This window comes from Bufo bufo, chromosome 7 (genome assembly GCF_905171765.1).
Source record: "Bufo bufo chromosome 7, aBufBuf1.1, whole genome shotgun sequence".
Classification (NCBI taxonomy): Eukaryota; Metazoa; Chordata; class Amphibia; order Anura; family Bufonidae; genus Bufo; species Bufo bufo.
The window spans coordinates 14,266,362-14,281,364 of record NC_053395.1 but is presented as its reverse complement, the minus strand read 5'-3'; the positions used below and the strand labels follow the sequence as shown (position 1 = coordinate 14,281,364).

General features: G+C 44.9%; 1 protein-coding gene across 8 annotated transcripts in view; it reads right to left on the bottom strand.

Annotated features, from left to right (window-relative positions):
* Nucleotides 1-15,003, bottom strand: part of LOC121007497 — a 38,860-nt gene that overhangs the window by 6,712 nt on the left and 17,145 nt on the right. For 2 of the 8 annotated variants that reach the window (XR_005780429.1, XM_040439442.1), the window contains exons 1-4: nt 10,116-10,454; nt 8,464-8,756; nt 7,872-7,928; nt 82-381 (exon numbers count right to left, since the gene is read on the bottom strand). Coding sequence is in view for 7 of the 8 variants with exons in the window: in XM_040439442.1 (XP_040295376.1) it covers nt 82-381; nt 7,872-7,928; nt 8,464-8,740 (634 nt within the window). In the remaining variant the exon portion in view is untranslated. The other 6 variants (XM_040439443.1, XM_040439445.1, XM_040439444.1 and 3 more) reach the window with 6 other exon arrangements.

Genomic DNA, 15,003 nt, shown 5'->3' with positions numbered 1-15,003 from the left:
GCAAACAGCACCATTAATCTCAGCTGCCTGAATGTGATGATATATATCGTGTCCTATAGCTGGATGAGGATGTCTTCTTACCTTGATCACTGATTGAGAAGGTTTGCTGCCCCTTGGTGCTTGTATATTCGTGTTCCCAGCTGAGGTGTACTGTGGATTCTGGACATCTGAGGAGATCCTGGGAAATTCTGACCTCACTACTCGCTGAGAATGATCTTCCATCAGGACTTTCTCTGTAGACCTCTTGGGATGATAAAACCTCTGTTGACGTCTCTCGTCTACACTTCCATTCAATATGGAGATATCCAGGATAAAATGTCTCCAGCGTGACGGAGCACATCATCTCGCCGCTGTCACTCAGGCCGAGCGTCATTGGCCTGCCTGAAAAGCACATCATTTCTTGTATTATCTTTCCTTTTGCACAGAGTATTAATTCTGCATTTAGTAAAAAAAAACTGATTTGTACTGGCCTGTGCCTCTCTCATGGCTGTGGAGGTTTTATTGATTAAAATTAGTGAAATTTAGCCTCATGAAATGCTATATTTTTGGTGGGTTTTTAAAAAAGATTTTTATTTTTGCAGAACAGGTTGATGACAATTATCTTGTGCATTTATCAACTATTCTTAGTTACGTCTAGAAGAGCGAGCACAAGTGACACAATCTCTGTCTCCCCTGCCTTTCCCTTTTCACATATTACAGTTAATATTGATCTAACGGCAGCTGATATCCTTAAAACAGGAGTCCGTTAAGACTGGAAATCTTGTGCGACCATTATTACATAACAGATTTCTGTAGCCAGTGCCGAGATGGAACAGAGGAGAGAGAAAATCTCATCCTTCTTGTTCTGTTCCAGTATCTTGCATTGTGTGTTGGTATGCTCCTCCCCCCCACCTGTTTTCAGGTTACTAGTTAGTTTAGCCTAGCCACTCCCTGTTTTCCCAGTGATGCCTTGCTCTTAGTGTGCTCAGCTTTCTGAGTAGCAGCATCCATCTTCTGAGCTAGGAGTTATTGTTGGGTGTCTGATGCATAAGCTGTAAGTGGAGAAAGTCAAATTCAACAAGTCACTTCTGTGCGCATAGAGGTTGCTCTACACAGGTGCGTGATGGTATATAGTTGACATTTCGAAACGCCACAGTAAAAGAATTGCCTTAGTACTCTCCTCTTGCTAAGGAAAGAATATTCTCCTCCTCCAAGTAATAAGCCATCATCATTACTCTCCTGCTTGCTGCAGTGGAGGGTAATAGCCCCGCTTGTGTAAGACTTTTTCATCATATCCTGCTCTGCACTGCATTCACTGCGGACCGCAGAAGCTTCTGGCAATAGCAGTTTTCATACAGGCAAGGAACTGCATTCAGCCCTGTTTTCTGAGGCAAATATCACTCTGCCTGCTATCAAGTTAGGCCTCTTTCACACTTGCGTTGTCCGGATCCGGCGTGTACTCCACTTTCCGGAATTACACGCCGTCTTCAAAATGCTTTCAGTGTTACTATGGCAGCCAGGACGTTATTAAAGTCCTGGTTGCCATAGTAGAAGCGGGGAGCGGGGGAGCGGTATACTTACAGTCCGTGCGGCTCCCGGGGTGCTCCAGAATGACGTCAGACCGCCCCATGCGCATGGATGACGTGATCCATGCGATCACGTGATCCATGCGATTGGGGCGCCCTGACGTCACTCTGGAGCGCCCCGGGAGCCGCACGGACGGTAAGTATGCTGCTCCCCCGCTCCTCGCTACACTTTACCATGGCTGCCAGGACTTTAGCGTCCCGGCAGCCATGGTAACCATTCAGAAAAAGCTAAAAGTCGGGTCCGGCAATGCGCCGAAACGACGTTTAGCTTAAGGCCGGATCCGGATCAATGCCTTTCAATGGGCATTAATTCCGGATCCGGCCTTGCGGCAAGTGTTCAGGATTTTTGGCCGGAGCAAAAAGCGCAGCATGCTGCGGTATTTTCTCCGGCCAAAAAACGTTCCGTTCCGGAACTGAAGACATCCTGATGCATCCTGAACAGATTTCACTCCATTCAGAATGCATTAGGATAAAACTGATCAGGATTCTTCTGGCATAGAGCCCCGACGACGGAACTCTATGCCGGAAGAAAAGAACGCAGGTGTGAAAGAGCCCTTACAGGGCAGAGCCCATCATATTGATACATTGCAAGGCTTAACTCAAACACCACCTGCAGTAGGAGGTCATGTGACTGACTTTCTGGCACCCAGCCAACATTGTAAGCTATTAAAAGACTGAACTAACCACTAGAGGGAGCTGCTGTGTAACAAATGGAAATGGAAGACACAGCTAAAGGATTTCCAAGCCCTCATTAACAATGAAAGAGGCCCTGCTAACTAACAAAATTGAGATATGTAATAACTTATCCAGTTTGTGGGAAAAGACTAAACAATGTATGGATGCAGCATATGGATCAGGCTATAATGAAGATCAATTAGAGGCCATGAGTACAAAATTGAATAAGACCTATGAAAGTTATAAGAGACTGTCTGAAAAATATTCTTCTCTGTTATCAAGTCTTGACTCAGAGGAATTCATCCTAGAATTAAAGACCCACACTGCACTTAATGATGAAAGATATAGCAGATCTCTGGCATTCAAGTCAATGCTAGAGGACAAGATATCACAACAATGTGAAACTACGTCCCGCCATTCTAACTTTTCAAGGCACTCTAAGGCTTCATTCCATTCCTCAAAATCTATTGCTCAGTCCTCATCAATAAGATCTCACTCACAGCACTCTTCACTAAGTAACTCATTGGTGTTGGCACGCGCAAAAGCGGAAGCAGCGAAGGTACAATCTCACTGCATTAGAAAGGAAGCAGCCATTAAGGCACAAGTCGCAGAGACACAAGCCCAATCTCAAGCTAATCAAGCAGCTATACAGGCTCAAGCGCAAGTGACCAAAGCCAAGGCCGAAGCTGAGTTGGAGGTCCTTCAGAAGGAAAGGGAAGAAGCAGTAGCCATGGCTGAACTCAGAGTTCTTGAAGAAGCTGCTGAAGAAGAAGAAGCTTATCATCCTATGTCCAAGATATCTAATGACTCAGAAAGGCGTACCCTGCAATTAGTCCTAAAGTCAATGCATGTCCACCAGAAGATTCGGCCTCTGCACGCCAGCCTGCTGAACTCATGCGAGTAGAAAAAGAGGCAGCCGATAACTATACAGTTGACCCCAGTCCAGTGGACATTTCTCTTTCTTTCAAACCTCTGGCACCTTACACAGTATATCAGGCGCCATTAGAGACCAAGCCACTTCAAGCTCGTCAAATCACATTAAAACTTCCTAAAAATTCACTTACGCCTTCACTTATGCTCAACCCAGCTGCCACTCCATTCCATCTTCCAACCCCCAAACATAGGGTATCAGATGGTGCCAACAACACCAGCGAAGGAGAAGTTACTGTCGCCATGATGCAGGAAAGAAATGATTCTTTAGAAATCGCTAAGTACCTCACCCTCAGGGACCTCATCAGTACTAGCCTTACGAACTTTGATGATCGCCCAGAGAACTATAGAAGTTGGAAGGCCACTTTCAAGACAACAGTTCAAACCCTTGGTGTTCCGCCTATGCAAAAACTTGACTTACTAATTAGATGGCTAGGTCCATGGTCGTCAACCTGTGTTAAGAGACTCAAAACCGTTCATATCTACGAACCAGTCAAAGGCCTTCATCTCGCATGGGATAGATTAGAGCAGAAATACGGCGGCTCGGAAGTAGTTGAACGTGACTTATTTAAATGACCATATGACTTTCCTGAATTATCCAATACAGACCACCGAGGGTTCCAGGAATTAAGTGACCTTCCTCTTGAGTTTGAAATCGTCAAGGGAGACCCGCAGCTGCCAGATCTTAGCTTTCTTGATACCTCCCATGGTGTGGGCCTGATCGTGGAGAAATTACCCCTCAATGTTCAAGATAGATCAATGGGCAACAACAGGTTCAAAATACAAGGAGCAATATCGCGTTCCCTTTCCACCATTTCCATTCTTTTGTAAGTTCATCAAGGACTTAGCTAGAGCCAAAAAACGATCCGAGCTTCAACACGTTGGGGACCAACATCTTTGGCTCTACTAAACAGAGACACAAGACTTTCAGTCCCAGACAGAGAAAACCTAAAGTTTTAATTTCTGTAAAAAAGACAGGGGTTGTGCCCACTACTAACGCAGCCGCTTTCATTAGAAATGAAAGCCCTAAGGAACCCGATCATCATTGCCCATATCCATGATAAACCACATCCTTTAAGGAAGTGCCGTGTCTTCATAGGAAAGCCCTTTGAGGAACGTAAGGAGTTCCTAAGGAGTCGTAATATCTGCTTCAGATGCTGTACATCCACTGAGCATTTTGCCAGAGACTGTGAGGTTCCAGTCAAGTGTTCGGAATGTAATAGTGATCTACATGTATCCGCCGTTCACCCGGGACAAATCAGACGGGACCTAGAACCAGTTAGCTGGCGCAAGCCCCATTCCGATCAAGGCGGGGAGAGTCATGGCGGGGAGAGTGCCGACCGACCAACCACCACCGTCACGCCCAGATGCACAGAGGTATTGTGTGCGGTAAGTCTTGTTCCAAGATTTACCTCGTGGATGTGTTTCCTACTGCACAACCAGAGAAGACCATAAGAATGTATGCTATTCTAGATGACCAAAGTAATTGTTCCCTAACTAGCCCTAAGTTCTTTGAAACTACACCCTACACCCTAGGAACATGCTCTGGTCTTGTGACAACCTCAGGAAGAAGAGCTAATGGTTTCACCTTGAAGCCCATCAAAGGAGATAAGAAACTCTCTCTTCCAACCCTTATTGAGTGTGACGAATTGCCAGACGCAAGGGATGAGATTCCCACACCTGAAGCCGCAAAGCATCACGCTCATCTCAGGAACATAGCCAGAGAGATTCCTCCCCTTGATAACCATGCCGAGATCTTACTCCTGCTAGGTAGAGACATTCTCGAGGCTCATAAGGTCCTTGAACTTCGCAATAGCCCTTTCAACGCTCCATATGCCAAGAAACATACAGTGGGTTGGATCATCGTGGGGGATGTATGTCTGAACAGAACCCGCAGACCCTGCCAAGTACACTCTTTCAGAACCGACATATTAAGAGGGGGACGAACTTCTTACTTCAGGCAGTGTCTCAACCACTACTATGTGCAAGAGAGCCCCAAGCTGAAAACCAAGACATCCAGAGAGACAGACCCCTTCGTTAGGCAGGAAGAATTAAATAACGGAATAGGGGAAATGGTTTTCCAAGTTACTGCTAAGGATAATACATTAGCTCCTTCAGCGGAAGATAAGGAACTCGTTGCCCTCATGGACAGAGAGTTCTTCAAGGATAATACCAAAAGTTGGGTAGCACCTCTGCCCTTCCGAAATCCAAGAGCGACCCCCCTGGAGCAGCCAGCAAAGCCCTGCAAATATGCCTTAGACCCTGCAGGACATGATAGACGGAAGAAATGGTATCTGGAGTATATTCCCACAGTTCCGGCTCCTGGGCGCAGGTCCCAAAAATATGTCATTGATCATTCCAAACCTTCCACAGACTTGGAGTATGACCCCCATGGTGAACTACTCCGCCAAGCTCCTCAGCAAGGAGAAACCTGACAAGGCAACCAAAAGAAGCCAGGCCCATAGTCAAGGAGAAGACCATACAGCCTCTAAAAGAAGCCAGGCCCATAGTCAAGGAGAAGACCATACAGCTTCTACTGAAAGAAATAGGACCTATAGTCCGAGTGAAGGCCATACAGCCTCTTCTAAAAGGAGTAGAACGTCTAAGAAATGGTGGAAGCTAAATGTTCTTCTGACTCAGATCCTCCATCTCCAGATGGAAATGAAGGAGGAGACATTGTTGCACAGTACGATGTTGACGTTGACAATGCTGGAAACTCCTTGAAGTCCTTTAAAAAACTAGACAAAGATCTTGTCACGGCTGAGGATGGGGGAAATCCTCAGCCATGTGAAACCTGATGGTGTTATGGCCTATCGGCCAGGAGAACAGGATAGGGAGCAGGTCACCTCCTAACAGCGTCCCTACCCTGACCCTAACTCCTAACTGCATGGGCCGACCTTAAAGGTAGGAGGACCCATGCGCAGGAACCTCGGATCCCTAACTCACCCTCCGTCCGGTCCCTGCGCTAGGAGTCAGGGTAAGACGCCCCACTCCTCCTAGGCACGGAGGAGCAGGAGTCTCAACGGCCAAGCTGTTGGGAAAATGGGGGAACACAAACAGTCCTATGGATATGGCAGGTAATGTGAACTAGTTCCACTTACCTGCCACAGCCTTGCTGACTGTATCCCTGTGCAGGCAAGCTGAAGTCCAGACAACATTCAATGAACCCAGCAAACACACAACCACACACAGGAACCCAGATCCATAGCTGCACCAATATACAACAGGAACAAATCAACTGATCATCACATAACATAGTGTATCACAATTTATGATCACAAGGGTGGCCCACACTGGCAGATGGAAATGTGACCAGGAGAGTTCCTCCAGCTTACAAGGCTGGAGTACCCCTCAGACGTCTGTCTAAACTGAGGCTTTATAGCCCATGCAGCCACACCCACAAACGGACACACCCAGTGCACACACACTAGGAAGGAGAGTAACCCTTCCAACACCAGGGAAGGGAAAACACCACTAATAGGAGACGTGCACACAATAACATAAAAAGGAAGTGCACACATACACACATCACACAAAACCGCATGCACAACATAGCGAGCTGCAATGGCACAGCTCTGACTGCTACGCTGCCACATACATACTGTTGCCAGCGGCAACCACAGGTGAGGCAAATACCACAGCCCTCACCTGTGATTGAACACCAAAGAGAACCGCTGACAACCGCATGCGGTTCAGGAGTCACGGTCATAGCCATGGCCGTGACAGATCTAAAGCCAAAATCCGGGAAGAGCGAGCGTATAAAATAGCACAACCTTTATAAATTTCGGTGGAAGCAGGTACAACATCTCGCCAGTCAGTTCTGGAAAAGGTGGAGAAGAGAGTACCTCTGCCTCTTGCAAGAACGCAGAAGGTGGCAAGAACCAAGGCCTAATTCAAAGGAAGGAGATTTTGTTCTGTTTAGAGACAAACAAGGTGATCGTCTCGACTGGCCTACTGGACTTATTACTAGTCGTTTCCAGTTCGGATGGGAAGGTTCATAAGGTGGAAGTAAGAGGTGGAGTAATCAAGACCTTCTTCCGCCCTGTTACAGAAGTTGTGTTACTCATGCCTGCAGAACTTCCATGTTGAGATCCCTTCTACCAAAGATGCTCAACATCTTCTAAGACTGTTTCCAGTACCAGCTCTATGGCCCGAACTAAGACTTATCCTTTTTTGATTTGAATAATGTTCATTGCATGTTAACCTTTTCAGGTAGATGGACATTATTTGCATCTGCAAGCTATTGTTATTTTATACAATTCCATTGTATGCTTATATATATATAGTGGTATCTACCGATGCCAGACAGGGAGTGTTCTGTTTCAGTATCTTGCATTGTGTGTTGGTATGCTCCCCCCCCCCCCCCCCGTTTTCAAGTTTCTAGTTAGTTTAACCTAGCCACTCCCTGTTTTCCCAGTGATGCCTTGCTCTTAGTGTGCTCAGCTTTCTGAGTAGCAGCATCCATCTTCTGAGCTAGGAGTTATTGTTGGCATAATTCTTTTACCATCTGGATTACCCTGCAAAATCTTGTAATACAATCTCCAGATTAAAAAGCTACTTGATTAACGCCTGGGTGTCTGATGCATAAGCTGTAAGTGGAGAAAAGTCAAATTCAACAAGTCACTTCTGTGCGCATAGAGGCTGCTCTACACAGGTGCGTGATTGTATATAGCTGACATTTCGAAACGCCACAATTCTTACCTTTTGGGGCTAAACATCCCGACTCCTCCAGTTCATTTAACCTCACAAATCTGTCCACTGCACAAAAATATAGGAGAAGGTTAATAATAGTGGACTGATGGCTCACATGATTTAAAAAGAAATTTACATAGATGGCAATCAATCCTTTAGTTTTTTCCTTCATTGACAGTAGTTGTGTCTACCTATTGAAGCAAGCTGTGGTGAACAGTATCATTTGCATAGGATTTTCTCTACTTGTCAGAGGAGAAACAGGGAATGCACCGCTGACAGGTAGAGAAAAAACATTGTCACAATGGATAAATGCACAATGGAGCTAGAAGTCCAAGACAAACGACGCCTGCCCGTTTTGATTTACTAGATGGTTGCTGCTATCAGCGCTAAAACTGCCACCGAGGTAAGTTATTTAAAAAATATATATATCAACAAAGAGAAAATACTTTTAAAACATTTTAAAATTATTATTTTACCATGTTTTTGAATGTATTCGTAATAACTTTCATGGAATAGTAAAAGTACGGCTGCTAATGCTGAGCTTACTACTGTTCTCATAGTGTCCTTTAGTTTTAGGTAAATGTTTTTGCCATCCTGTTACCTTTCTGTAAGTCTTCCTGGAGCTCCTCGGCTACTTGCCTTTCATTGATCTTGTCTAGAACTTGCAGGGTCACCTCCACCCCATAGACATCCTTGTAGTATTCCCTGATCAGATCAGCCACATCACCCCAGTCCTTGTCCTCCAGTTTGCCCCTCGGGATCCTCCTATAATTCTCTTTGACCTCGATTTCATGTAACTGCTTTCGAAACTTCTTAAATCCCACCTTCTCCAGATTCTCCAGAGCGTAGACCAGAGCATCTCTCACCGTCAGGCCCATCTCTTCCTATAAGGGACTGTCACAAAACATCCATCTCAGTACTGAAGATGAATAATGGTTCTTACCAGGCTCAGACTGGCCTACAGGGGTACAGGTGAATCTCCTGGTGGGTCCCTGAGCAAGGTGGGCCGCTAGTCTCCCACCCCCTGCACAAGTGGCACATAACGCAATAGACTTACCGCACTACATTTTCCGGCGTATAAGACGACTTTCTAACACTAGAAATTATTTTCAAAAGTCGGGTGTCGTCTTATACGCCGGGTATAAGGCAGCACAGGGGAGAAGGAAGCAGTCCCTCCCTCCCCCCTGTGCTACCCGCTGCCACCAATGAGGAGAGAGGGGCGGAGAAGGGGCCTGTGGTTTATTTATTGCAAAAAACGATTTTATAGATATACAAATTACCAGTACCGGTACCTTTGTGTCCAAGGGGCTGTCGCCGTTTTGTGCCCAGCCAGTGAATAAATTGAGAAGGGCGGCGCTGTTATCCAGGATTCGGGGCGCGGCTGGGCACAAAACAGCGGAGGGTAACTTGCATATCTATAAAATTGCTTTTTTGCAATAAATACGGTAAACCACAGGTGGGGTTAACAATAGTACAGTATATTTTTATTACAACAATGAGATTCTGGGTAACCCAGTGTAGTTGCTGGGCTCTGATTGGTTACCATGGCAGCCAGGACGCTACTGAAGCCCTGGCTGCTATGGTCAGTTCTCTGGACTGTAGAAGATCGTCTTGGAGACAGGGAGGGCCGACACAGCCAATCCAAGCAGGCTTTGTATGAAGTGTGCACAGAAAATACTGGTACGGTACATCGCTTGCTGTGATTGGCCGGTTGTTGTATACTGGGTGGGATTGGCGATTCTGAGGGAAGCCAGGGGTAGTCTTATACAGCGAGTATAGCCTAAAATATTTAAATGGAAAAGTAGGGGGTCGTCTTATACGCCCAGTCGTCTTATACACAGGAAAATACGGTAGTCAATATACAGCACCTCCACCAGCCGATGTTCATATAAAAAACTTGATAGATTATTTAAGAAACTCCCCAGTTTATTATTATAGACATGATCAGAGCTGAGATGACTTCTAGGTATAGAGGAAAGCCACCAGTGTCCTCTTCTCCCCAGGACCTACCTTCTCAAAGTTGCTGCAGGGACCCCGATATTCAATCATCTGGTAGCATCTTGCTGCTGTGTGAGCAGGTAATATTTGGATGTATCCGTACGGTGGGCCCCCAGAATAAATTTTACTGCTGGGCCCTAGACACCCCAGTACAACACTGGTTCTTACTTCTTACCTTCCAGTTCCTGAGGACAGTACGAGTTCTTTACATTAGTCGCTGGTTATAGAGAGGACAAACAGGAGTTAAGAATGCACCAGGTTTGCAGTAGATAAAGCCAGGCCCCGAATTCTCCACCCTCTGCTCTTACTGAGGAGGCCGGGCCCTTACAGAACTTTTCTCAGGGTTTTATTCTTTTTCGGTTCAAGCATTTCCTGTCTACAGAAGTCAGTGATGATTTCCGTCACTGTATATTTCTCCTTCCAGTCATAGAGAGTTGAGGGCTTGTTGTAGGAGCTGACAGACTAATTTACTGCACAGTTCACACTCGCCTACATAGAGTTAATCATTCCAGCATGTGAGCTCTTGCATACATAGTGCAGTGCTACATATAGCACATGTAACGTATAGATAAGAGGATATTCAGCCTTGTAGCTGCTTACGTTGCTTGATCCTGTGTCTTGGCTTCCTTCTCCCTGTACTTGGCCCCTTCAAAACTTAAACAACATTCATCCCACCCATCGAGGAGGAGGTGGTGGCGTCAGAGCTGCTGCTGTAGAAGGGTTGTGCATCTGTGCCTGTGCTGGGAATATGCCGGGTGGGTTTCTGTCTGGCCTCTCATGGTTTACATTGTGGATGGTCTTTTTTTTACCTGCGTTCTATAGAGGAGACTTGTATGAGGGACGTGTAGACTTCATTGTGTGGTCCACTGATCACTCATATAACACACTGCAGTCCTCCTGTACTATTGACTGTCAGTTTTTTTACTGACGGGCAATGTTTGTTAGGTCCCTGGCTATCACATATATCCATAGGTATCCTGTGATTGTGACGCCATCCGGCCATGAACTACCGTTTGGGTGGACAGATGGAGCTTTCCCTCTTAGATGTTGTGTCCTGAGGTTAAATGGTCAGGATCAGTTCTTCATAGGGTGGCCACTTGCAGAGCCCCAAAAAGGAGGACATCACATCCCGAAAAGGAGGACATCGTACCGGGGACAGTGGCGCACAATAGTACTACATACTACATGCCCAGGTTATACCAGCATGCTCCATATCACTATATACAAGAAGATGTATAACTTATACCAGCTGTACATATATAATTATATACAGGAGGTACCCAGGTTATACCAGCATGGTCTATATCACTATATACAAGAAGATGTATAACTTATACCAGCTGTACATATATAATTATATACAGGAGATACCCAGGTTATACCAGCATGCTCCATATCACTATATACAGGAAGATGTATAACTTATACCAGCTGTACATATATAATTATATACAGGAGGTACCCAGGTTATACCAGCATGGTCTATATCACTATATACAAGAAGATGTATAACTTATACCAGCTGTACATATATAATTATATACAGGAGATACCCAGGTTATACCAGCATGCTCCATATCACTATATACAGGAAGATGTATAACTTATACCAGCTGTACATATATAATTATATACAGGAGATACCCAGGTTATACCAGCATGCTCCATATCACTATATACAAGAAGATGTATAACTTATACCAGCTGTACATATATAACTATATACAGTTGATGCCCAGGTTATACCAGCATGGTCCATATCACTATATACAAGAAGATGGACCATCCTGGTATAACCTGGGCATCTCCTGTGTATAATTATATATGTACAGCCGGTATAAGTTATACATCTTCCTGTATATAGTGATATGGACCATGCTGGTATAACCTGGGTATCTTCTGTATATAATTATATATGTACAGCTGGTATAAGTTATACATCTTCCTGTATATAGTGATATGGACCATGCTGGTATAACCTGGGCATCTCCTGTGTATAAGGCCTCATGCACATGGCCGTTGCCGTATTGCGGCCTGCAATGTGCGGGACTTTCTCTGTAGTCCTCTTGGGATGATAAAACCTCTGTTGACGTCTCTCGTCTACACTTCCATTCAATATGGAGATATCCAGGATAAAATGTCTCCAGCGTGACGGAGCACATCATCTCGCCGCCGAGCGCCATTGGCCTGGCTGAAAAGCACACAATATCCTCATGTATATAATGTGGCTAATTTACAAAGACCCGTCTTTTAAGATCTCCTTACACCGGCCAATTGCAGGCGATTGTTGGGAAGGAAGCATTTCTTCCTGACAATTGCCTGCTCGTCAGTGGAGGAGACACATTTACATGCAGCAATCTCCTCCACAGTATAGGGAGCAGTGATTACTAATGCCTTTGCTCTAAAAGACCAGAGCTTTTCTCACCGTCAGCCCCATCTCTCCCTCTAAGGAACTGTTCAGCTTAATACATGTTCCTTCATATCTCCACCAGTAAACCACTTATCAGGGCTGACTTTTTTTAGACAACCCTATGAAAGAATATGATAGAAATACATCCAGTAGACCGGGACAGAATGACGCACTTCTTGTGCCTTCAGTGTAGGCCTGATCCCTTTGTTACTTTTTATTACTTATGCACAATTTCTGTTTATTTTAACTGCAGGAATATGTTTTTTCGGCATAGTAGTAAATTGATCAATATGTCACCTTTGTTTCCAATGGAATTCACCTTCTATAAACTTCAGATTCTGTAGATTTTTTGTCTCGGTCGGAAATATAGCGGAGGAACAATAATCTTTCTTACCTGCCAGTTCCTGAGGACAGAACATACTCTATACATTAGGACAATAGAGAGGACAAACAGGAGTTAAACATTCACCAGGTTTCAGTAGGTAAAGCCGGGCCCCGGAATCTCCACCCTCTGCTCTTCCTGAGGAGGCCGGGCCCTTACAGAACATTTCTCTTTCAGGTTCGAGTATTTTCTGCCTATAGAAGTCAGTGACAATGTTAACGTTTCCATCACTGAATATTGCTCTTCCTGGTCTCAGAGAGTTGTAGGAGCTGACTAGTGTTGAGGGACATCTTTGAATAACTTCGGCCATCAATTTTATTACTTAGAAACCATTTTAAAACTTGAATCCGAAGTCAGCTTCAGTACGGGCTGGTACCTCGGTACCAAAGCCAACTTCGGATTAAAATTTTTAAATAGTTTTCAAGTTTTAAAATCGAGGTCTGAAGTTATTACCCGACGTCTCGCTAGACTTCGGAGATATCATATTTCACCTCACCGGAGCCCATGCATTTGAAGGATCTCCATGCAGCATTCAAACAAAGTTTTGGCCAAAGCGACTTTGGATCTATGATTCGAAGCTCGTTTGGTTCAACACTAGCGCTGACACTATGGCACAGTTCACACTCAGCTACATGGAGTTATTATATACATAATGCAGTGCTACATAGAACTCAGGTAACATATACAGGGTGGGCCATTTATATGGATACACCTTAATAAAATGGGATGGTTGGTGATATTAACTTCCTGTTTGTGGCATATTAGTATATGTGAGGGGGGAAACTTTTCAAGATGGGTGGTGACCATGGCAGCCATTTTGAAGTCGGCCATTTTGAATCCAACTTTTGTTTTTTTCAATAGGAAGAGGGTCGTGTGACACATCAAACTTATTGGGAATTTCACACAAAAAACAATGGTGTGCTTGGTTTTAACGTAACTTTATTCTTTCATGAGTTATTTACAAGTTTCTCTTTGTTTACAGCCATTGACTTGTCGCCGAGGTTAACACGTGAGGAGCGGATAGAAATTGTGTTGATGTCTGGTGAACGCAGTAAACGGGTCATTGCAGCAGATTTCAATGCAAGACACCCTACGAGACCACCCATCTCCCATGCTACAGTTAGCAAACTGCTTGCTAAGATTCGTGAAACTGGTTCAGTGTTGGATTTGGCAAAATGTGGATGCATGAAATCTGTCTCTAATGAAGAAACATCAGTGGCTGTCCTAGCTTCATTCAGCAAGAGCCCACAGCGTAGCACTCGCCGCATGTCACTGGAGAGTGGCATTAGTCGAAGATCCCTTCGGCGGATATTAGCTACTCACAAATGGCACCCTTACAAACTCCAGCTACTGCAGCATCTCAGCGAGGATGACCCAGATCGGCGCACTGAATTTGCAGAATGGGCAAAACAAAAATTGGAACAGGACCCTCAGTTTACGCAGAAGATTTTGTTCAGTGATGAGGCAAACTTTTATGCGAATGGTGAAGTTAACAAACAAAACCACCGCTATTGGTCTGACACTAACCCACATTGGATAGATCCCTCCAAGACTGTTGGAACAAAAAAATTGATGGTATGGTGTGGTATATGGGGTACAAAGATAGTGGGGCCATTCTTCATCAATGGAAACCTCAAGGCCACTGGATATGTGAAATTGCTACATGATGATGTGTTTCCCTCTTTATGCACTGAAGCTGGCACATTCCCTGAGTTTTTCCAGCAAGATGGTGCACCACCACATTATGGGTGTCAGGTCCGAGCATTCCTAGATGAACAGTTTCCTGGAAAGTGGATTGGTCGTCGTGGGCCAGTTGAATGGGCCCCAAGGTCTCCCGATCTGACCCCCTTAGACTTTTATCTTTGGGGTCATCTGAAGGCAATTGTCTATGCTGTGAAGATACGAGATGTGCAGCACCTGAAACTACGGATACTGGAAGCCTGTGCTAGCATTTCTCCTGTGGTGTTGCTATCAGTGTGTGAAGAGTGGGAGAAGAGGGTTGCATTGACAATCCAACACAATGGGCAGCACATTGAACACATTTTATAAGTGGTCAGAAACTTGTAAATAACTCATGAAAGAATAAAGTTACTTTAAAACCAAGCACACCATTGTTTTTCTTGTGAAATTCCCAATAAGTTTGATGTGTCACATGACCCTCTTCCTATTGAAAAAACAAAAGTTGGATTTAAAATGGCCGTAGTAGTGTGAATATAAACTTTTATTCTGCCAGGTTCTGCTCCTCCAAGTGCATCCAACCAGATGCCCACAGAGCTGTCTCTCAAAGCAGAGGCGAGGGGCTGTGAAGTATCTCAGTGCACTTCATGACGAAGCTCTACCTCTTGGGCACT